The sequence below is a fragment of the Pipistrellus kuhlii genome, unplaced genomic scaffold, assembly GCF_014108245.1.
Source record: "Pipistrellus kuhlii isolate mPipKuh1 unplaced genomic scaffold, mPipKuh1.p scaffold_m20_p_23, whole genome shotgun sequence".
NCBI lineage: Eukaryota > Metazoa > Chordata > Mammalia > Chiroptera > Vespertilionidae > Pipistrellus > Pipistrellus kuhlii.
This window is the reverse complement of record NW_023425522.1, coordinates 9160530-9185874: the sequence shown is the minus strand read 5'-3', so window position 1 is coordinate 9185874 and position 25345 is coordinate 9160530. Positions and strand designations below refer to the sequence as shown.

General features: G+C 52.4%; 1 protein-coding gene and 1 long non-coding RNA gene across 4 annotated transcripts in view; one reads left to right on the top strand and one right to left on the bottom strand.

Annotated features, from left to right (window-relative positions):
- Positions 1-6824, bottom strand: part of ASGR2 (asialoglycoprotein receptor 2) — a 10011-nt gene extending 3187 nt beyond the window's left edge. The window contains exons 1-5 of one of the 3 annotated variants that reach the window (XM_045586589.1): positions 6808-6824; positions 6326-6479; positions 2565-2684; positions 2051-2146; positions 1485-1556 (exon numbers count right to left, since the gene is read on the bottom strand). In XM_045586589.1, coding sequence (XP_045442545.1) covers positions 1485-1556; positions 2051-2146; positions 2565-2684; positions 6326-6449 — 412 coding nt within the window. In that variant the 5' untranslated portion in view covers positions 6450-6479; positions 6808-6824. Of the gene's footprint in view, positions 1-1484; positions 1557-2050; positions 2147-2564; positions 2685-6325; positions 6551-6807 lie in introns of those variants that run through there. The other 2 variants (XM_036452292.2, XM_045586590.1) reach the window with 2 other exon arrangements.
- LOC118726943 lies at positions 5215-25345 on the top strand. Its single transcript, XR_006742537.1, has 3 exons — positions 5215-5224; positions 9848-9866; positions 25103-25345. It is a non-coding gene; the product is annotated as an uncharacterized LOC118726943 (long non-coding RNA).

The following is a 25345-nucleotide window of genomic DNA, read 5'->3' as shown; positions in this document are numbered from 1 at the left end:
CACACCACACCACTCACCCCACACCCCACACACACACACCACTCACCCCACACCCCACACAGGACACACACACCACTCACCCCACACCCCCCACACACACACACCACTCACCCCACACCCCACACACACACACACCACTCACCCCACACCCCCCCCCACACACCACTCACCCCACACCCCACACACACACACACCACTCACCCCACACCCCACACACACACACCACTCACCCCACACCCCACACACACACACACCACTCACCCCACACCCCACACAGGACACACACACCACTCACCCCACACCCCACACAGGACACACACACCACTCACCCCACACCCCACACAGGACACACACACCACTCACCCCACACCCCACACACACACACACCACTCACCCCACACCCCACACACACACACACCACTCACCCCACACCCCACACAGGACACACACACCACTCACCCCACACCCCACACACACACTCACACATCACTCACCCCACACCCCACACAGGACACACACACACATCACTCACCCCACACCCCACACACACACTCACACATCACTCACCCCACACCCCACACATACACTCACACACACACACACATCACTCACTCCACACCCCACACAGGACACACACACCACTCACCCCACACCCCACACACACACTCACACACACACACACCACTCACCCCACACCCCACACAGGACACACACACCACTCACCCCACACCCCACACACACACTCACATCACTCACTCCACACCCCACACAGGACACACACACCACTCACCCCACACCCCACACATACGCTCACACACACACACACACATCACTCACCCCACACCCCACACATACACTCACACACACACACACACACACACATCACTCACCCCACACCCCACACATACACTCACACACACACACACACCACTCACCCCACACCCCACACATACGCTCACACACACACACACACATCACTCACCCCACACCCCACACATACACTCACACACACACACACACACACACATCACTCACCCCACACCCCACACATACACTCACACACACACACACACCACTCACCCCACACCCCACACATACATTCACACACACACACACCACTCACCCCACACCCCACACACACACACACACACACACACATCACTCACCCCACACCCCACACACACACACCACTCACCCCACACCCCACACACACACACACCACTCACCCCACACCCCACACACACACTCACACACACACACATCACTCACTCCACACCCCACACAGGACACACACACATCACTCACCCCACACCCCACACACACACACTCACACACACACACACCACTCACCCCACACACACACTCACACACACACACATCACTCACCCCACACATACGCTCTCACACACACACACATCACTCACCCACACCCCACACATACGCTCTCACACACGCACATGCCACACACCAAGGGGGTCTCAGACCTGCTCTCAGCTCCAGCTGCTGCTTCTCCAGCTTGGCTTCCAGGGATGTCACTTTGTCACTCGTGCTGCCCCCTGAGGAAGAGGAAAGCCGCACGGGTCCCCTCCATCCGCCTCCTCAGCACCCTCCAGCTCACCCACTGGAGCACCAGCACGTCACTCACCTGGTCACAGGCTCTGCCCCCCCCCCACCCCCAGCTCCCAACTCTGCCCCTGCCCTGCCCCCGGCTTTCTGAGGAACAAACCCGCTCGCCCCCCCACTCCCGCCTGCAGCCCCTCCCTGGGCCCCACGGTCCCAAAAGGAAGCCCACTCACTCACACAGCCTGCTCCGTGGCCGGCCCGGCCCGCCTCGCCTCCTGGGCAGATCCGTCCTCTCTGCCCGGCACTGACCCCTCTTCCCCTGCCCATCCAGCCACCCCTCAGGGCCCTCAGCCGGGGGCCTGCCGGGCACCTGCCCACGGCCCACAAACACCCCTCTGCGGCCCGGCCCGGCGCCCCCGAGGCCAGCCGGTGCTGCTAAGCGGCTGCCTGGCCTCCCCTCCGCGGCCCGGCCCTCCGGGAGCCTCACCGTGGAAGCCGAGCGTCCGGATCTCCGTGAGGGTGCTGGCCGAGAAGTTGCTGAAAGCATCCTTTAGGGCCCAAAACTCCCTCTGCATCTGGGCTCCTTGTCAGGAGAGAGAGGGCACGGGGCAAAGTGGAGGGGGCTGTGCCCCAGGTGACAGCCTCATCACTGTCATGGCACCGACCCCCCCACCACCATCCCAGCACTGCTCCTTACTGCCTCCAAGGCTTCCCTGCCATAGCTCTCACTGCCCCCCGTACTGCCCCCGCCCCCGCACCGCCCCCCACACCCCGCACCCCCCCCCACGCCCCGCACTGCCCCCGCCCCCGCACCGCCCCCCCACACCCCGCACCCCCCCACGCCCCGCACTGCCCCCCCCACGCCCCGCACCGCCCCCCACGCCCCGCACCGCCCCCCAACGCCCCGCACCGCCCCCCACACCCCGCACCGCCCCACACACCCCGCACTGCCCGTATCTCCTCCCATCACGGCCCATCCCACCGGCCTCTGCGATGCTCACTCTGGGACCCGATCACGCCCACGGCCACCAGCAGCAGCACGTTGAAGCCCAGGACCAGCAGGCTGAGCCAGAGGCTGGAGCTGAGCCTACGCAGCAGCGAGGGCTGGGGAGGGGGCGCTCCTGCGAGGGAAAGGCTGTCAGGGGGGGCTGGCCGGAGCCCGCCTAACGGAGCGTCCAGGGGAGCAGAGGTCTCAGGAAGTACATCCCGGGGTGGGTGGGGGGGAAGACTGTGGGCTTTGGCCCCAGCTCTTCAGCATTGCACACACATGCATTTGCACGCTGGCACCCACGTGAATACATGAATGTGCACACACCTACACGGGCATGCAACACCCCTGCGCATGGCACCAGTAGTCACGCCATTGGCCATTGGTGTGTAAAGGCCCCACTCAGACCTGGGGGCCCAGGGAGCAGGCCCCCTGCTCTTAGATCCATGCCTGGGCTCCTCCAGCAAGTCTGAAACTGGAACCCCCACCTCCCAACGCCCCTGGTCATCCCCCATGGGCTGCAGTCCGAGGCCAGTCCTCTCTCACATTCCACCCGAGCTCCTTTCCCACGTCTCTCTGCCCTTCCGCCCCAGGAACCCTTGTTCCTCCCTAAAAACTCCCCCCACAGCCTCAGTCACCTCCCAGAAGCCCCTCCTCCCCTCGGTCAAGCGGAATCCTGAAAACACACACACACACACACACACACTCACACTCATTACTGACACATCGGGCCTCTGACTGCTCTCTCATACTGTCCGTGTATGGGGGCCCTTGTCCTCTTCCCAGCCTGACCTACGACCTGTGAACCTTCAACTCCGGGTCAGCTCAACAACCTGGCTCTGCCCGCCCCTCTGCACGGACCCAGACCGCCCGTGGCTGAGTCCCACTGTGCCGCCAGCCAGCTCTGAGGCCAGAGGCAAGTCATCCAGCCTCTCGGTGCCTCCGTTTCCCGTGTCCACGTACACAGTCTAACCGTCAAACTCATGGAGACGGGGCGGGATGGTGGCTGCCAGGGGCTGGGCTGGGAGATCGGGGATTGCTGCTCAGCGGGTGTGAAGTTATGATTGCACAAGATGTGTGAGCTCTGCACATCTGCTCATCACTGCCATGGCACCGCCCCCCCCCCCCCCCCCCCCCCCACTGTGCCTGCTTCACAAGCAGCGCCGCGCACTTTCAGCGCTGTGGAAGGGTCGGCCCCACTGTGCGCTCTTACCACGATAGGAGCACAGTGGGTAAGCACAGCAGCTACCGATGGGCTGTTCTGAGCGTGAAATGGGTTTATCGTGTGGGGCACTGCGCAGGCAGGTTGGAAAATTAAAGAAAGGGTCAGCCCAACGGAACAATAAGGATGAGACGGGCCCTCCTCCCAGAGACACCAAAACGAGAAACAGCTTTTCTTTTATAAGAAACTGCCACTTTCAAGGCTCCGGCTTTCAAGCAACACAGAGCAAAGATCCCTGGCAGACAGGAGGCGAACAGAGAAGCCTATGGCTGTCCCAGCCTATGCCGGGAAGAAGTTTCTGTTGTTGTTGTTTTTTAATTGATTTTGTACAGAGAGGAAGGGAGAGGGATAAAGAGTCAGAAACATCGATGAGAGAGAAACCTCCATCAGCTGCCTCCCGCTCGCCCCACACTGGGGATGTGCCCGCAACCAACGTACATGCCCTTGACCAGAATCGAACCTGGGACTCTTCAGTCCGCAGGCCGATGCTCTGTCCACTGAGCCAAACGGGTTAGGGCTGGGAGGGAGTTTTCAGGCCACGGGGCAGGGAGCAGCAGGCCCAGCAGAGGCCAGCAGACTCGCCCAGTTGAAGAGACGGGGCCAAGAGTCTGAGGAGACCGGGGTCGTTACACATCACAGGACAAAGTATCGGGGAGAGAGCTGCCCAGAGCAGTCCAGACATCTGTGCAGTGTTCCCTTCAAGCAATCAGTGATAAACAGAACCACCCGAGACCAGGCAAAAGCAATCTGCAAGGATTGGGGAGCGGGGCCTGGCCCTCACACAGGGCCGGAAACAGTGCTGCCCCCACCGGCCAGACTGGGACACATCCCCTACAAGGCGCTGGGTAGTGGACCCAAGAAGCCCTTGCCCCCACCATGTTCCAGACCCACCTGACAAGTCATAAACACAACACCCAGAAGGACCACAGTGAACTGTGGGTCCGCTACATCCCAGAATAAAGCTCAAGAATATTGAGAGGAACACAAAAATACAGCACTCAAATGTAAATCGCAGTGTCTGGTGTCCAACCAGAGATTCCTAGACATACAAAGAAGCAGGAAAACACATTTTGTAACAAGGAGGTTAATCAATCCATCAAAAGTGACCCAGAACTGACACAGGTGTTAGAATTAGCAGAAAGGACATTAAAATAGCTATGGTAACTGTGCCCCATATATTCAAAAAATTAAGTAGAGTATCAAGGAGGATATTTAAAAGGCCCATGTTGAACTTCTAGACACAAAAACTACCATGTACGAGATAAAAAATAAAAAATACCCTGGGTGGAATTAATGAAAAATTAGACAGACATAAGGAAAGATTTGTAAACTTTAAGATATAGCAATAAAACTCCATAAAAAGGAACACCGAGAGAGAGAGAGAAAAAAAATTTTAATGGAAATAGCATCAGTGAACTGTGGGTCCGCTCATGGATGCAGAACTGGAGTCCGTGAAGGACAGGGGAGGAGGGGGAGGCAGACACTGGCCAAATGTTTCCAAACTTGCTGAAAACAGAGGCATAAGAGGTGCTTGGAGCGTGGGAGGACGGCGGGCAGGCAGGAGGACAGTCAGCTCCCCCGCCAACCGATGCTGGCACACCTCAGCGCTGCCCTGCAGTGTCTCCATCCGGCCTGCTGGGCGAGCACCTTCTCCCATGAAACCCCAAACCTCTGGGCTGTCTCCAGACCCCCTGCTTACACGCGGAACCCTTTCACCTTCGGAGGATGCGACAATTCCCCAAATCATTGTTGAGTGTTCTCTGCATCCCAGTATCACGTGGGTATTGACAACGCAGAGGGCGTGAGGCAGTGTGGCCTTTGCCCACTCACTGCCAAGCCTCCAGTGGGAATGCCTGTGCCTCCTGCTGCTCCCGCCCTGCCCAGCTCCCACCGGCACCAGCACTGGCCTCCGCTGCCCGCCAGCCTCAGAATGGAGGGGTTTCTCCTCCCAGCCCAGGCTAGCCAGGTCCTCTCCCTGAGCTCCGAGCCCCAGCCCCTCCTGTCTCCACTGAGCCTCACTCCGTCACCGGCACCCACACACCTGACACTCCCACCCCCACCCCTGGCTCCAGCCCTTCAGCCTAGAACGGCTCGGGTCTCTCTTGCCTTAAAACCATCTCCCAGACATGGGCCTTCCATCAAGATCTGCCAGAGAAAGATCAGGGGAGGGGTGTTGGGAGGAGTGAGAATGTTCCAGAATATACCTATGTCCATTATTCCCCTTACCCATCCCCACACCCTCCCGCATACACACATACACACACACTCTCCCGGCTGAACGGGCTTCCCAGCACACAGCACACGTCGGAAGGAAGAGGGGAGGAAGTCACCTGCAGCCCCCACCCACTCCTCACCTCTGGGCACGCACCTTTCCCAGGGCCCTGAGGGTGGAGAGGAAGGTGAGGTCAGGGGTACCGGGAGTTTGGGCACCACACGCCTATACACGCGTGGGGCCTGGACCTGCCCGCGGAGTGACCGTGACAGAGACCTCAGAGAGGCAGAGCGGTCGGGAGCTAGAGAGGGGAGGCGGAGCCCAGAAACCGGGTACTTGCCTTTCCAAAATGCCTCTGCTCCCCTGGGCCTGTTTCCACGCCTGCCTGGCCCCTCACCCCAGTCCAGCTGGTGCTCATTCTCCTCGGGGTCCAGCTGCTGGGTGTCGGGGAAGTCCTTCTCCATGCCGGGTCCAGGGCCGCGCTGCACCCGGGGCTGAGCGGAGGCTGCTCTCAGGGCTGGGGCTGGTTCGGGGCGGACGTCGGTGCTAATTCCCGTGGAGGCTGGTGATGGTGTTGGAAGTGGGGTGAGAGCAGATCGAGGAGACGGCTTGGGTTGGGTCTGAGGTTGGAGGTGAGTTGTTTGGGGCTGAAATACAGCCAGTCCTGTGCCCTCTCCGATGACTGCTTAGGCTGTGGCATGGCCATGAGGGAGCCTTCCCTCCACACACTCACCTTCCCATCCGGCCCCCCACAGCCCCTCCACCACGGTCTCCTTGATACCAAACATCCCCAGTCCCACCTGCCTCCCCGGCCCTGGGTACCTGCTAACGCTGTGGAGGGCTCACTCCGGTCCCACGGGCACCCCCCAAGGCTGAGGAGGAGCTGGAGCCGGGAGCAGTGGGACGGAGGGGGGAGGGGGCTGGTCCAGGTGAGGGCCCTGAGCCGGTGTGTCTGAGTGCCCCAGTGGCTGTCACCTGGCATCTCCTGACCCCGGGACTTTGGACAGTAAACAGGAGTGGACATGGAGTTGGGAGGCAGGCCAAGCATGGTGGGGGCTGGGGCGGGACTGACTCCGCTCTTTCCGGAGGAAGGGTCTCCTGGCCTGTCCCCCTCCCCACTGTGAGCCGGTCACCTCGAACCCCATTGCACCGTTTGGAAGGGAGGCCAGGCCAGGCGGGTGGAAGTGCCCTTCAGGGTTTCCCCTCCCCCCTCCCCCTTTCACTTCCCGCCTCTGAGTTTCCCAGAATTGTTGGTGTCTCCAACACCCTGACCAGGATCAGAGGGGCCTGTGCTCTGTTCTTGCCCAATCTGGCACCAGAGCCCAGGCCCAGCGTCCTGTCAGGGGCTCAGCCCAGGCTCCCTGTGCTGTGCTGACAAGCAGCGCCCCCTGGGGGACTGACCCCCCCCTGGAGACCCAGATGTGCAGGGGGAGGAGGTGTTAGGGGCAGAAACAGAATATTGGGGGCCAGCTACAATGATAAGAAATACCGATCGTGCTCTGTTCACCAGGATGGTTCTGTTCTGCTTAGAGAAAGCGCATTCTAAGCTGGCTGGGGGTTGCACGCCCTGGCACATGGGAGCTAAGGTCAGAATGCAGTCCATCCTCCCGCCCTGAGAACTGCCTATGTTTATGGAAAGATTCACAACCTCGTGGCTAGTCCCAGAGGCGCCTGCTCTTTCTGACCCAGCACTATTGCCTGTAATCCGGTGAACCTGGAGGCACCTGCCCTCTACAGCCCCACTCCAGCCCACATTGTTACAGAGTTCCCAAACAATCAAACAACACAGGAGGAGAGTCTGGAGAGACTTACTTTATTCATCCCGCGATGAGCTTAGAGAAAATGAATTCAAATTCTAAGCAAGGCTACAAGCAGAACTTCCCTTTTTATTCAAGATCCAGCCCTCCTGGGAGCGGCCAGGCCCAGAGTGGCCAGGCCCGGAGCAGCCGGGTTGGGTGTGGCCAGGCCCGGAGCAGCGGCTGCCAGGCTGGGGGCGGCCAGGCCCGGAACAGCCTCTGCCAGGCTGGGAGCGGCAGACCCAGAGCGGCCAGGCCCGGAGCGGCCGGGCACAGAGCATCCAGGTCAGGTGCGGCCAGGCCTGGAGCAGCAGCAGCCAAGCCCGGAGCAACCAGGTCGAGAGTGGCAGAGGCCAGACCCGGAGCAGCTGGTTGTGGAACGAACCAGAGCAACAGAGGCCAGGCCCGGAGCAGCCAGGCCCGGAACAGCTCACTCCTCGCCTGCCCCCGCCCCAAGGCTGCCTCTCAGACATGGCTGGAAACTTTTCTGGGAACTTGAGGGTCTGCTGAATCAAGTGATGAAGGCTTAGATCTGGATATGTTGAGTTAGTATAGCACTGGGGTGTTGATCTGTGAGTGCCTTGGGTGGGGCCTGGATGAAGTTGGTTGACCTATTTGGAAATGTCTTTTGTGTGAAATGTATCATTGGGCATGTGGAGGTATTATTGATATGAGAAAATGCTAAGTAACTGATTTACTATCTGAAAAGGGATTTACTATCAGGGAAAGGGAGGGAGGAAGAGACTGAACATAAACTGTGCACCTATGGATGAGGACAATGGGGGAGGGGAGGGGGGCGGAGGGTGGGATGGGGACCTGGTGGAGGGGGGAAGAAATGAGGAACCTTTGTAATAATATGAACAATAAAGATTGATTTAAAAAATAAAAATAAATAAAAAAGAGCCAGCCCTCTGTGCACTTAGTGGTTATCTCGATGCTGGCCTTGAAAACAATACAGTTCTATCCAACTAAAAATGCAACTGGCATGGCCTTGAGATTATGGGCATATCTAGTCTCCGGCCTACAAGGTCATACAGCTAAGTTTATCTTCATCACCATTCAAACAGGCCAAAGCAGCCTAGAAAGCAACATTTTATCTAAGAAAAACAGCAGAAAATTCCAAACAGCGGTTTTTATAAAACAGGGGTTTTCCTTCTCAACATGACTTATAACCTGTGATGATTGTCCCGGGCCTACTCTCCCAGGCCTCCAATTCCTACTCCCCCACGTACCCTTTGTCCTTCTTCCCATATAAGCAGCCGGCTTCTGGTGGGGGCAGAGCAGATGTTTGGGGGTGACCCGCTGCTCTCCCACACGGCCGGCAGCATTGGAATCGACGCCCATATCTGATTCACCCCTGTCGCTGCCGAACTGGCTCAAGTGGTGACATGCAGCCCGGACCCCTTGCTTGTCCGGTTCCAGAGGGAGGGCTGGGCAGGAGGGGTGCCACCCCAGTGAGCCTCTTCCATAGCCCTGGCCACACAAACCTTTGTCCTCACTCCCAGCCAGTTTCTCGTGTAACTCTCACCACACAGCACCTCGGGGGAGACAACTGCCCCCAAAATTTTAAAAAAATAAAATAAATAAAAATAAAGCCGAAACCGGTTTGGCTCAGTGGTAGGGCGTTGGTCTGCGGACTGAAAGGTCCCGGGTTCGATTCCGGTCAAGGGCATGTACGTTGGTTGCGGGCACATCCCCGGTGGCGGGTGTGCAAGAGGCAGCTGGTCGATGTCTCTCTCTCATCGACGTTTCTAGCTCTCTCTCTCCCTTCCTCTCTGTAAAAAAATCAATAAAATATATATATATTTTTTAAATTAGCCTCGGGGAGGTTAAGCGACTTGCCTTGGGTAGAGGGACTGAGGGGAGGGCAACGGGAAGCAGAGCATAAAAGAGGGATCTTCACAGTCAGTCCGACAGGAAGGGGGGCTCCACGGACTGAGGAACGGGAGTTATCGCTACGCTCACACTCACAACGGTCTGGGGAGAAAGCACCGTCTGGTTTTCAGACCCTCGCCTCCTGGGCTGCTTATAAAGTGTGCCCTGGTGCTGGAAAGGGGTTGAGACAGAGACCTGTGCTTTCCTTCTGTGTGTGTGTGTGTGTGTGTGTGTGTGTGGTGTTTTAATTGACATTTAACATTGTATTGTTTCAGGTAAAATGCATTTTTTGTGGTAACTTCCTGACACACACACACACACACACACACACAAACAAACACGGGAAATAGCCACGTGATTAGATATCAGGACTTTCCTATGAAGCCACCAAGGCAGAGGTGGCTGCTCTGCTGTTTGACTGTCGCCCACAGTAAGAGACGCGCTCTACAACGTGATCCGGGACACACACACGAGCACCTGCGCACACGTGCATTTTTGTAGGTTTTACTGCTTTCTGAATCCCCAGCACATAGTAGGTGCTCAACAGGTGTTGATTGAATGAACAAGTGATTGGATGGATGAATTTGTAGATATACTGTTGACATGAAAGTTTCGTAAAGCAATGCTTACCTTACTACTTGCATTCTATTTCTTTTCTTCATAGATTTTATGATCTTTTTAAAATATGTTTTTATTGACTTTAGGAAGAGAGGGAGAGCAGGGGGGGAGGGAGGGAGGGAGAGAGAGAGAGAGAGAGAGAGAGAGAGAGAGAGAGAGAGAGAGAGAGAGAGAGAGAGAGAGAGAGAGAGAGAGAGAGAGAGAGAGAGAGAGAGAGAAACATTGATTGGTTGATTGATTGGTTGGTTGGTTGGTTGGTTGCTTCCCATAAGCACCCGGGGATTGAACCTGCAGCCTGGGCATGGGTCCTGCCCAGGACTGAAATGGCCACCTTCGGGGGCATGAGATGACGCTCAGCCAGCTGAGCCACCCCGGCCAGAACTAATTGCATTCTGTTTCATGAACCAACTAAGTTGAATTTCCCTGGTCCATTAATCAGTCACAAATCAAAGTTTGGAAAACACTGTCATGAAGACCTACTTTGGCAGGGACAAGGTCTCAGTTCTGAGATATAAGCGAGAACTCAGCAAACAGATTGTCAGCTGCATGTGCAGGTTCACCAACTGCCATCCAGGGACAGAGGGAGTCTCTGGCCGCCCACCTCGACTGAATACATTCCAAGTTTCAAGGTACAAACTCCCTCCTGGCACTGGCGAGATGGGGCAGAATGTGAGAGATACCTGCTGCCTCCTGTTCTTTCTAACCATCTGAAAGCCAGCATGTTCGTTTGCCAACACCTAACGTATACTTGGAGTATTTCTTACGTTTCCACGTCGACTCATTACTCTTATGTTAGGGTTTTTCTGATTTGGGTTATTGTGGGAGCAGCCACGGTGTTTGGACAGGTTCAGGCCTTGGACTAATGAGAGGGCACAGTCCTCTCGTGGCCACGTGCAAGTCCCAGCCTGGAGGGCAGAGCCCTCCCCGCACAGTGATAGCCGACGGCTGTGGTTGTGAGCGTGACCCTGTGGTCCGAACACGCGGTCCCACGTGCCTGAGTGATAGAGGCTGCAAGTAAACAAAGCCTGATCAGGTGCATGGAACTGAGTAGGTTCAAAACCCACGAGAACATCCTGGCCACGCCCTTACTTTGCCTCATGGCATCTGACTGTAAAATAAAGACAGGGCTTGCAGTCCGTGGCGCTGGTGTTAGCTCTGTCAGAGAGGACAGTGTCCCACCGAGACCCAGCTTGCTTCTCTTGTCTGTCTTTTCTAATCCTTCACCGCCCCCTCTCAGGCTCACCGAACCTGGCTGAGCTGGCACAGCACATAAGGCTCCCTGGGGCTGAGTGTGCCAGGGCCGTGCCAGCCCGCCACAGGTATAAAGTCCTGTCTTATGGGGTTGGTTTTGGTTTTGGGGGGAGGGATTTTGGTGGGGAGGGTGGGTTGTGTACCTAAGGCATAGAAAGTGAAGTTAGTCAATTTCTGAGTTCATGACACCAGTCTTCTTCTGAAGTCTGAGCAAAATCTTTCTCTTGTCTTATATAATACTTTCCCTCCTGCACTCTGTTTCGCCACACCAATTTCCCCGCTCTCCACAGGCAACCAAAGCGGTGTGTTTACTAAATACGGCAGTCTCAAAGATGGCAGCCATCAGCTTCTCCCTTCACTGTGTATGCAAGTCAAAATAGCCATCCAGGGATAGATTCCATTCTCCTCCCTTTGAGTCCAAGCTGACCATGTGACTTGCTTTGACCAATAGGAAGTGCTTGAAGCCACACTCTGCCTAGCCTTTAAGACACCTGGAAGGTTCAGTTTTCACTCTTGGAAGCCAGACATCATGCTAGAAGGAAGTCCAGCTATTAGGCTAGAGCACATGTGTCAAACACAAGGCCCAAGGGCCAAATCCGTCCCGCCAGGCCTTGCAATGTGGCCCGCACCGCGCTGTCATCACTGCACTCCGCTGCGTTTCCATCACAATGACAGTTTATGACTGTTCAGTAAACCATTCGGCCCACGATTTAGGCTGGATTTTAGATTTTGGCCCCTTCTCTGATTGAGTTTGACACCCCTAGGCTAGAGAGAGGGGGTTCATGGGGAAGCCTAGGATGGAGGCTGGGCTGGGGACGGGGTGGGGTGGGGTTTAAGACACAATATGGAGAGAAAGAGAGAGAGAGGGAGACCACACACAGGAGCACGAGGCCCCCAACATGTGAGCAAAGCCTTCTGGGAGCTTCCAGAGCAGCATGGCCAATGGCTGGAGGCATCCAAACATATGGGCAGAACATTCCTCCGGTGCCAGCCTAGGAGGCTGGGAAGGTGGGCATCCATCCTGGCCGACTCATTCCCACACCAGGAGACTGTTTCCATCACCACCATGCTGCCCCTGTCCCCTTCTGTACTCTCTTTTTCTCCAAAGCGCCAGTCAGCATTTCACGCATCATGCATTTGGGTCTGGTTACTCTCTTCCTGTGAATGCGAGAATGCAGGCCCATCGAGAGCAGGACTCGTCTCATTCAGTCCCGGCTCCCAGGTCTGGGTCAGTGCTTGCACACCGTCTGCTTCCGGGACCAGTGAGTACGTACTGCACGAGTGAATGGGTGGCCCGTGCCTCTCTCCCTGTCCGCACGCCAGCTCTCTGAGCTCAGGAACTACCTTCCTCACCACTCAATCCCCCCAAAAGCGAGGAGAACGGAGAGCCCAACCCTGTACGGGTGTCTCCCTGTCTGAAGGCAGATGGAGAAGACCAGGGCTTTCGGAGTCAAACACAAGTAGGAGTTCTGGTCCTGCCGCTTACTAGCTCTGAGTGAACATGGACACACTACTTACGGAGCTTCCATTTCTTCAGTGGAAGTGATATGGTGGGGAACGGGTTTTTATCGAGCTCCTGCCTCATGTAGCCCTGTGGGCATTAAGTGCGTTCAGGAAGAAAAGGTATCAAACCCTGAGCCTGTCCACAAAGCAGCTGCTCGATAAAAACCCGTTCCCGTCCCCCTGACCGCAGGTGTCCACCTGCACCCAGTCCCCGGAGGAGACGCCACAGCAGGAGCTGGGAGCCTGGGGCCCAGAGGAGCGCCCGCCTCCCGTGGCTCAGGCAGGGGTGGCGGAGAAGGACGGGCCCTGCTGGGCACTCAGACAACCAAGAAGCTGGGCAGGAAGTGAAAGGAGGCGTGAGGCAAAGGGGAAACAGCAGCTTCACCCCTGGCCCCTTCTGGGCGGTCCACACACTCCTGCATCACAAAATGAGGAAGCAGGAGAGCCGGCAGGAAGGGGCAGAGGGAGACTCACTGAGGAGGAGAGTCAGAGCGGCCCTGTGCACACACACACTCTCTCTCACACACACACTCACACACACTCTTAACACTCACACACACACACACTCTATCTCTCTCACACACACTCTAACACTCACTCACACTCACACACACACACACACTCTCTCACACACTCTTAACACACACACAATCTCTCTCACACACACTCTAACACTCACACACACTCATACTCTCACTATCACACACACACACTCACACACACTCTTAACACTCACACACACACACACACACAATCTCTCTCACACACACTCTAACACTCACACACACACACACACACACACTCTCACACACTAACACACACTCACACTCTCACACACACTCTTAACACTCACACACATTTTTACACACACACACACTCACTCCCACACACACACACACACACTATCTCTCTCACACACACTCTAACACTCACACACACTCACACACACTCACACACACACAAACTACACACACACACACACACACTCTCTTAACACTCACACACACTCTCTCTCTCACACACATTCTCACACCTACACTACACACACACACACACAATTTTTACACACGAACACACTCACACACTCACACACACACTCACACACACACACATACTCTCTCTAACACACACACACTCACACACTCACACACACACTCACACACACTCACACACACACACTCACTCACACACACACTCACACACACACACACACACATACTCTCTCTAACACACACACACACTCACACACTCACACACACACTCACTCACACACACACTCACACACACACACACACTCACTCACACACACACACTCACACACTCACACACACACTCACACACACACTCACACACACACTCACACACACACACACACTCACTCACACACTCACACACACACACACACACTCACTCGCCCCGATCTTACAAGCCCATTTCCCTGCTCTCCCAGGCTAGTCCCGGGCCACTGGCTAGGCTGGCTCAGGTCTGTGTCTGCTCCCCCACCCACCCGCATCGCCGCCTGCAGCCTGACAGGCGCATTCCCCCTGCATGTCACCCAGACTTCCCATGGGGGGGCACACTATGCTGAGAGGACAAGCATGTGCTTAAAGTTCAGGGGCACTGGAAGCAGGGGTGGTTCAGATGGCAGCCATGGTGGGGGTACGGAGACCTGAAATGCCAGCGAGGATGTGAGAAAGGCGCCGGTCGGGAACCTTCCTCGGAGTCTCTCAGCCACGTTGCTTTCTGCCTCCTGGACGTGACTGCAAGTTCTCAGGCCAAACACAGGCACGGGGTCCTGGTGACGGACTCAGACACCCACTGTGGGCTGCCCAGGGAGACAGAATGAGCTGGGCCGCTCCTTAAGGCCACAGATGAGGGAAACGGCTTCATACACAGCACCAGCCCAGGATGAAGAGGGGCATTTGGGGCGGGGGTACTTTCTGGAGAAGATGGGGGCTCAGCTGCCCTTGGAGGAGCTTCACACTCACACACACACACACACACACACACACACTCACACTCACACACACACACACACACACACTCACACACACACACACACATACATACCCCCCAAGGTCAGAGGAGAGTCCACTCTGGTAGATCTACTTGCCGCACCATAGAGTGTTTACTTTAATACACTTCTGCTTTTTAATATAAAAATAATTTTAAATTAAATATTGAGTTGAGCCCTAGCTGGTTTGGCTCAGTGGACAGAGTGCCAGCCTTTGGACCAAAGGGTTCCTGGTTCATTTCCGGTCAAGGGCACACACCTCAGCTGCAGGATCCTCCCCAGCCTAGGCCCTGCTCAGGGTGGGTGCAGGAAGCAACAAATCAATGTGATGTTCCTCTCTCTCTCTTCCACTCTCCCTAAAAATCGATGCAAAAATATCCTTGGGTGAGGATTTAAAATATACACTGAGTGGCCAGATTATTATGATCTCTAAATGAATAATAATCTGACCACTCAGAGTGTGTGTGTGAGAGAGAGTGTCTGTGTGTGTGTGTGTCTGTGTGTGTGCGTTTTAGAGGCCTGGTGCATGAATTTGTGCATGGGTGGGATCTGGCCAACCTGGCCAGGGCGAGGGGACATGGGAGGTTGGCCGGCCAGCTTGCTGGTCAAACTCCTGGATGAGGGGACAATTTGCATATTAGCCTTTTATTACATAGGATACACACTGAGTTGCCAGATTATTATGTGTTCAGAGATCGTAATAATCTGGCCACTTGGGGTGTGTGTGTGTGTGTGTGTGTGTGTGTATATATATATAATCTGCGTTGAAATGGACTTTCCAGGGAAAAATGCACTGATACATAACCAAGCGATGACATACAATAGTGTAATGCATTGAATGCTTATTGTATTCCAGGCTTTGGACAACATGCTCTACCTCCCAGACCACCTCGCCCTTTCCGTCTTCTCTTCTGGCTATTCGTTTGCTTCCTTTATCGTATCCTTTAGTAAACCAGTAAACGTGTTTCTTGTAAATTCTGGGAGCAGCTCTATCCAATTAATTGAACCCAGGGGAGGGGTCATGGAAACCTCTGATCTATAGCTTGGTGCGTCAGAAGCACAGGTGACACTGGGCTGTCGACTGGCAAGGGTAGGGGCAGTCTTGTGCGCTCTGACGCCATTGCCAGGTAGATACCGTGTTTCCCCGAAAATAAGACATCCTCTGAAAATAAGACCGAGCACATGGAAAGATAAGACATCCCCTGAAACTAAGACCTAGCGCAACTTTGGGAGAAAAAATTAAGACACTGTCTTTTTTCGGGGAAACAGGGTATTAGAAATGAGTTAAGTTGCAGGATGCCCAGAGAATTGCTTGTTGCGGGGGGTGGGGAGTGGGGGGCTCCATACTTTTGGTGACCGGAAGTGTCAGAAGTGAAGTGTTTGGGGTAAAAGTAAAGGAGGAACACAATAGGGCAGACCTGGATTTTTCCTTACCCAGGAAAGTGTCTGTAAAATGCCTTTAAGTTACTGTGATAGGCATCAAAAGTTACTTTGCCTTGGGGTGGGGGGGGGGGGCATCTGTAAATGTGTAAACAAAAAGTTGCACTTTTTCTTACGCTCCCAACATTCATAGTGGCAGCGCCACCTTGTGGTCACCCCTGTGATGCTCTAGTCCACGAGGAATGAGCCTCTCCCCACCACCAGGCTTCTTACTATCATGCTTCTCTCCAAACAGCTTAAGTGAAACATTAAATAGCAAAGAGATCATTCTTATCATTAAAAGTGTAGGCCTGCCCAGCCGGTGTGGCTCAATGGTTGAATGTTGACCCATGAACTAGGCCAGGTGTCGGCAACCTGCGGCTCCAGAGCCACATGCGGCTCTTTTGAAGCTTTACCGCGGCTCCGACAACTGGCAAGCCCGTGTGAAAATGAAGGTAACGTCTTACAGCCCTGATGTGCTGACACTGTGCACTGAGGTTCAGGAGCAAAAATCCCATTAACCAGGTAAATTAAATATTTTAATTAGCTATTAATTTGCAAAAATATATTTTACATTGTTAAGTGAAAAAGTCTTTTTTTTCTTCAGATTGACAGCTAACTGCACGATCCGGTATATAGCATTAAGGTAAGAAACAATATATGCAGTGTTATATTTGTTTTAAATGTCGCAATGGTTTTGCGGCTCCCAGGTTTTTTTCCCTTCGGAAACGGGTCCAAGTGGCTGTTTATGTCTTAAAGGTTGCAGACCCCTGAACTAGGAGGTCACAGTTTGATCTTGGTCAAGGCGCTTGCACTGGTTGCAGGCTCGATCCCCAATATGGGGGCAGCTGATCAATGATGTTCCTCTCATCCATGCTTCTCTCTCCCTCTCCCTTCGTCTCTCTCTCCTCTCTGAAATCAATAAAAACCTTGTTTAAAGTGCTCCAAGGGGATTCATGTACTGCAGGTGATTGTCTGTATTGGATGATGTGATCATCTGTACTGAATGATGACCAGTGACCACAAAGCAAAACTGGCTTTCAAGCTTGGTGCTACTAGAGCACAAAAAGGAGCCACATACCAACCTGACAAGCTCGGGGGAGGCCTGCATGGAAGGACTTATAAACTCAAAGGCCTCAGGGAACCACATAGGATGGTCTGAAATTAAAACTTCTTAAAGGTGGGTCATGACTGGTACTCTTAATGGCATCCTACGCTGGTACTCTTAATGGCAAAATGGCACCAGATGTCACCGGTGAAGCTAGACCTCAGTCCTTCAGTTTGGCCAAGAAAGAATTCAGAGCCAAGAACTCAAATATAAGCAAAAGTTTTAGAAAATCACAAAGACAGTGAGCCAGCAGTGTGAAATCAGGAAACAAGTTACTGCGGCAAAAGGAGGGACTTTGGAGCTTAGGAGGAAGCAAAGGTGCATGCCCAAGAGAAGAGAGGGGGAAGGAAAGGCAGGGACCTGCTCTAGAGAGAGAGTACGCGTTTCTATCTGGTTTCCGATGGCAGGGAGTATAGGGGAGGATTTCAGAATAGTCATCAGCTTCCCAGGTGTGTCCTCTCATGGTTGTGGTTTCTACCAATTGGTCAGCACTAGAGGGTGGGAGGGTATTAGTCATTGCACCTGGCCCTCAAGTCAGCCATGGCGTCACTTCGTCTGGTTTCACTACTTGTCTAGGCCTGGCGCTGAAACACAACTGAGGCCCAGATGCGATCTCTAGTTTGACAAACTCTCTGTGGTCAATAGATGTGAGGCTTTGGCCGAAGCCGGTTTGGCTCAGTGGTAGAGCGTCGGTCTGCAGACTGAAAGGTCCCAGGTTCGATTCCAGTCAAGGGCATGTATTAATACATTGGTTGCAGGCACATCCCCGGTAGGGGGTGTGCAAGAGGCAGCTGGCCCATGTTTCTCTCTCATCGACGTTTATAGTTCTCTCTCTTCCTGTTAAAAATCAATAAAATATATATATATATTTTTTTAAATGGATGCAAGGCTTTGTACCCAAGTTTATTTGGTGCAAGTCAGGACCTCGCTGTGCTGAGGGCTAGCTGCCTAAGGGAGTGGCCTGTGCGGGGCTTTATGCGAGTTACATGAGGCTGTTCTCTGGCCCCTTGTCCTCCCCTAAGGGTCGCCATGTGACGAGCAACATGCCAGGGGAGACAAGGCCAGAGGTTCCAACCTGCATGACCAGGATTATGAAAGGTCAGGAGAGGAAAGGTCATGCTGGAGGCGAGGTCCCATCCTACAATACTTGTTTTTCCCAGTTTTGTCCATTGCCATGCACCTGGCTTTCTGCCCTGGTGACCTTCAATACCTTCAATATCACTCCTCCTCTGCTCATGTCTAACTGCCTACTATATCAGTATCTTCCTGGACAGGAGTCAATCTTTACCTTAACTAAGCCAGTCTACTGTGGGTTTGGGTTTTTTCGGGGGGTTTTGGGTGTTTTTTTTGTTTGTTTGTTTGTTTTTTGGTGTGTTTTTTTGCATCTTCAATAACATACCTTTGGACTATCAAAGTAATCCCATTTATTCCCAACCCTCAGGGCACAATCTCCCACCAGAGCAGAGACCATTGAACTTATTCTGTTATCTTGTTGCCCAAATACCATGTGCTGTAAACGTTCACTGTTAACTAGCCTATACCCTTTACCAGCCAATGTAAAAAGTATTTGTCTCTTCACTTTATCTTTATCCAATCTCAGAGACTTCCCTAATCTCCACCAATGCATTTCATGGAAGCCTCCTTGGATTTTACTGTAAAAAATAAACTACAAAACTGCCATTCTCTGGAGCATTCCCCAATCTATTGAAATTTTGCTTCCTGGCAATTGTCATCAGTTTGGCTCAAATAAACTCATAAAAATTCTTTACAGGTTTGGACATTTCTTACATAAACATATTTCATTAAGTTGTTTACAGTTAAGCAATTTTGAAAATGCTCCCTAAAATATAAGTGGACTTTATGTCACATCACTTAAGAAAATGTAAAACCAGCCCTTCCTGCCCACCCCCCCCCCAGCCCCTGGTGTGGTTCAGTGCTAGAGCACAGGCCTAAGGGTCGCAGGTTCAACTCCTGATCAAGGGCGTGCACCTTGGTTGCAGGTTCAATCCCTGGCACCTTGGTTGCAGGTTCAATCCCTGGCACCTTGGTTGCAGGTTCAATCCCTGGCCTTGGTCAGGACACATACAGGAGGCAACCAATTAATGTCTCTCACATGGATGTTTCTAACTCTCTCTCCCTCGCCCTTCCTCTCTGAAATCAAACTAGATAATAGAGAGGGAGCCGAAACCAGTTTGGCTCAGTGGATAGAGCGTTGGTCTGCGGACTGAAAGGTCCCAGGTTCGATTCCAGTTAAGGACCTGTATCTTAGTTGCAGGCACGTCCCCAGTAGGGGGTGTGCAAGAGGCAGCTGATCAATGATTCTCCCTCAATGTTTCTCTCTCTTCTTCTCTGTAAAAAATCAATAAAATATATATTAAAAAAAAAAAATAGAGGTGACATGCAAATGGTCATCACACCATGATGCATAACAACCAAACAAGAGGGCGGGACAGTGAGCTCCGAGCGGCGGTGGGCTGGGCAGCCAGCTGAGGCAAGCTGCAGCGAGCTACTCGCGCATGGTATCATGCGCAGGGCCACTAGTAAAAATGTATTTTAAAGAATAACTATTCTTGCCAAAACCGGTTTGGCTCAGTGGATAGAGCTCCGGCCTGTGGACTGAAAGGTTCCAGGTTCGATTCCAGTCAGGGACATGTACCTTGGTTGTGGGCACATCCCCAGTAGGGGGTGTGCAAGAGGCAGCTGATCGATGATTCTCTCTCATCGATGTTTCTAATTCTCTATCCCTCTCTCTTCCTCTCTGTGAAAAATCATTAAAAAAAATAAAAAATAAAAAATAACTATTCTTAACTGCTACTCTAAAACCCCACTATTTCAGGTGAATAGCTTATAGGTCTTTACTAGTCATCTAGTGTTATGGAATCTTAGCATTAGCACTTTCGTGTACAATTTATCTGTCTTGCATGTTAGGCCCTCTCCTTGCTACCCTGGGAGCAGCGGCACCGTTCTCTAAATGAGCAAAGCAGGAGGTCATTGTCTTAGCCAAAGTCACACGGTCAAGACAAGATTCAGACAATGCGCCCCAGGTCTTCCTGGCTGGGCACTTTCGTGGCATGTCCTAAACTGACTGAGTCCAGGTCCCGTGTCTGGGGAGCATTCCTCACCTCCAACTCCTGCTCTTTCTAGCCACCCTGGGCTTCTGTCCTCTCATTGACGTAGCTCTCACTTTTCCATTGTTCCGTATTCCACTCTGCCTCGGAAACCTTTACTTCTTGCTGCTCATTGAAGCTTCATTAGGAGGCCTGTTCTGCAGATGAGCTCGCCATAGGCCAGTTGCACATTGACCCCAGAGCAGTCCATTTTCAAAGGAGGGATAACATGAGAAATGAGCCTTCCCAGGCCATTGCTGGGGAAGAGGTCTGTAGCTGCTGGCTTAGCTGAGTTTCAAGTCCATCACCCGGGGAGAGAACAAAGGGAGACTGAAGCCTGCAGATCTGGAGGGAAAGGCAGTGGTATTCCTGATGCCTTTCACTGGCTTAACTGTTGGCATAAAGTTGTCTGTAGTAACAGCAGAATCTGCAGAGAACAGAGACCTCTGTGCAAGCATCACTCTAGTTCATGGCTGGCCTAGAAAACTAGTTTGAGAATCTCTGATTCGATACGTAAAAAACGGACTCAGCCCAGCCAGCGTGGCTCAGTGGTTGAGTGTGGACCTATGAACCATGAGATCACAGCTCAATTCACCAGTCAGGGCACCTGACCCAGTTGCAGGCTTGCTCTGCAGTGGCGGGTGTGAAGGAGGTAGCCAATCAATGATTCGCATCATTGATGTTTCTCTCCCTCTCCTCTCCTCTCTGAAAGCAGTAAGAAAACAAACTGTTCCCAATCATTTACATTTTGATGAAAAGCTCATCCTCATTAGCATCCTGCGGCTTTGCACCATTTCTTGCCTATGATGAACTGAGAGGTCCAAACAGTCCTCAGCCAAAGAGGCCACCTTCTCCAGAAACGTCCTCCTCAAAACCAACAGGAAAGGGATTAAAAATGGCAGCAGAGTCGGTGGATACTGCATGGACATGCTCCCGGGAACAAAATGGAATTACAACTAAACCACAGAAACACTTCCTGAGTAATCAACAGGAAAGAACCCGGATACCTGAGGACCAAAGTGGAGACTGCAGAGAGACTGTATGAGCAGTATGCTGATTTCCTGAGAAAGCTAAGATCATTCAAATAAATAAGAAAAAAAAGTATATGCAAAGCAATTGAGGAAGGAAGACAACCTCAGGGCAAGATGGCAGGATGGGGCCCTGATGATCTTACCATTAAAAGCGCAGCAGTTAATCTGATTGTAAAGGCTCTTACTTACTATTAATATATGGTAAGAAGACCACAGCAGAATCCAATGTCCCAGGTTCAATGCACTCTACGCAACCATATTCCCAACTGCGCAGGCTCCCGCAGTTGACTTACCTCTGGCTCTTGACTTTCGTGAATCAGCAGTCTGGCTTAGTGCACAAGGACTAGACATGCCGATTCTCAAGATGTTACTATTTGCTAAGGAAGCAGACTTACCCGGGCCAACTGGAAGAGCGTGTACCACAACCAAAGCTGGTTTCTGCATGTGCAGAGATGACGCCATACCTCACAATCAAATCCTCCTAAATGAGGGTGTATCACAAGCTATACACTACCTCCTCTTGGGGATGGAGCTCACCATTTCCATGATGCTGAAATAGTCTAAAGGAGAAATAGCCACCAGACCTATTTCCATATACCACAGTGTTTAGATTAGAAGGTCATGAAACTATTGCGCCTGCAAACTATCCGAATCTCTTTAAAGTAGCCAACACCTGCCGAAACTGGTTTGGCTCAGTGAATAGAGCATCGGCCTACAGACTGAAAGGTCCCAGGTTCTATTCCCATCAAGGGCATCTACCTTGGTTGTGGGCAAATCACCATTAGGGAGTGTGCAGGAGGCAGCTGAAACTTATCGATGTTTCTAACTCTCCCTCTCTATAAAAAACATCAATAAAATATATATATTTTAATCAGAACCAGGAAATGGGGGGGAAAATATTTTGAGGACATTGAAGTTGTCAAAGAAAAGAATGACCATCTTCAAAAGACAATAAAACTGATGAATGAGGAAACATTAATAAAAACAGTATTTCAATATAATGGACAGTTTGAAGTTCTGAGGGCTGAGAAAACAATGCTAAACTGTAAACGGGAGAATGAAAAACAAAACAGAGGAAGACTGAAGCAGAAGTTGAATCATACCGGTCTAGACGGGCTACTGTTGCACAGCATTGTCAGACATCAAAAAGAGATCTAAAACGAGGTGGCTGAGTGGTTAAGGCGATGGACTGCTAACACTTGCTTTCCAGTCCATCGCCTTAACAAGAGATGAATGGTATTGTTGCAGGACAAAATGAATTTTGATATGTCTAACCTAAAATATAAGGAGCTTCTCAACAACTTTCGAAAGTGGAAGTTTCATCCACAATAGCTTAGAAATGGAGCTTTATCACACAAGAAAGGCTCTCAAAGAAAGTACAATGGTTTTAGAAGGTGTAAACAGGGACATCAGCCAAAAACAGGGTCAAAAGCAGGAAACTGAACACCTGTTCAAGGAACAAGGAACGTGAACAGACACTGTAAAACAGGAATCATCGCAGAAGAGCATCTCACCTACAGAGTGAAAATATGTTGCTTAGACAGCAAGTGGATCATGCTCAAAACAAAGCGAACAGGGGAGAAAAGACAACAATTAATACCCATGATACAAATACTTAATGCTGAAAGTGAAAAGCATTTCTTATGTTGATATTACTAATCAGCAAATGGCATCATCTTGAAGGAATGTATCAGTAGGAAATGTTACACATCCGGGTGAAGAACGCCTCCCCAGGAGTTAGCGGTGGAAGCACTCACTGCTGAGGAAATACAAAGACTGAAGGATGAGAGAGAGAAGTGGAAACAGTAAACTCGGGACACATGTGGAAATGCCAATGGCAGAAATCAGTGAAGTAGAAGAGCATCGACTGAAGACTGAAGAAGGCGCGTTCCATAGTGTAATGGTTAGCACTCTGGACTCTGAAGAAAGCGCAAAGGATGTAGGAGACTAATTGACACGAGTCAACTCATTTTTACCGAGCTCAGAAGCAGCTAGCCGAGGTGTGCTGCTGCTTGCAGAAACAGCTAAACAGATGACTGAGCACTGCTAAAGCGAGACCAGTCCTGGAGACACCTTGTGCTGGGAATCCTAATCACAGAGTGTATGCGATAGGAAACTTGGTGATTCCAACTCTGAGAATCTTTTATGAATTAAATAAACGTGTCATACTAAAATGATTAATTTGTTTTTAAGTGAAAATTTTTGACATTTTCTTACATGAGAGAACATTCTTAATTGCTACTTGACGTGCAGCATTTTTCAGTTTTTATATCTTGCTGAGCAGTTACACATGTTTACAGTTAAATGAAAGAAATCTTTAAATTTGAGTTTAAACATAAAAAACAGGGAAATGTGAGCTCTGTGTGTCCCCTGCTTTGTCCCATCTTTATCCTCCTCAAAGTTACCCCCATCTTGCATTTGGGTGGGCATCTCTTATGCCAGAAAGACAGGAGAGCGCCCTTTGGAAGTAAACGCATGCCGACAATTAGTATCCACGCCGTTCCATGTCTCTGGCACATACAGCTGTCTTATTAGGGCTAAACGGGTCCATGGGTCCACACTCATGAGCAAAATCACCACAGACCTGGGACCCTGAAAACCAGCCCTTGCATGCTGGGCTTTCAGACGTTCTCTGTGTCTGTTTAAAAAGCCCCACAATGTGTCTGGGGAGACATGGCATGGAGGACAGGCAGGACTTTCAGCCCCATCACTTTCTTGGCCCTTGGCCGTGTCCTCATGCAGCGAAAAAATGCGCAGCCACGCTGGGCAGAAGCGGTTTCTCTCCACAGCAGCACTTCACCTCGGTCCCTTAGACTGTCTCACAGGCACCCTTGGCGGGCGCTTTTCTCTTCCTCACTTCTTTGATCCTGGAGTTAAATCACACCAACTCAAAGCAGCTTTCTGGCTCCTTCTCGAATCTCTGCCTGGTTCAGAGGAGGCCCAGACCCCTCACCTCCGCTCCGGCTCCACGGCCCCCGGGCCTTCAGCAGCCGCTCACACCCGATGGGCCCGGCACCCACGGGGGCTTTTCCCGGGTGGCAGCGGCTACCAGGCTGGCCCGGGTGCCAACGTGAGTCTGACCGGGGGTGACGGCGGGGCTGGGAATGTGGGGAACATCACAGCTTCCCGAGTGAACCTGCTCAAGGTGGAGGTGGACCCCAACTTTCAGGCGGTGCCCACCGGGACAAGGAGCAGATCAAGACCCTCAACAACAAATCGGCTTCCTTCATGGGTGAGGTGCGGAGCGGGAGCAGCAGAATGAGATTCTGGAGACCCAGTGACGCCTCCTGCAGCAGCAGACGACTCGCAGTACAATGGCCAACATGTCGGAGAGCTACATCAACAAATTCCAGCGGCAGCTGGACACGCTGGCCCGGGGCAAACTGAGGCCAGAGGCAGAGTTAAGCAACATGCAGGGGCTGGTGGAGGACTTGAAGAATTAGTCCGAGGATGAGATCAGCAAGCGCACAGAGATGGAGAATGAATTTGTCCTCATCAAGAAGGATGTGGATGGCCCTGGTCGGTATGCTCAGTGGTTAGAGTGTCCGCCCATGGACCAAAGGGTCTTGGGTTCGATTCCCAGTCAAGGGCATGTACCTCAGTTACAGCTTCCCCAGTCCCTGTGGGAGCATGTGCAG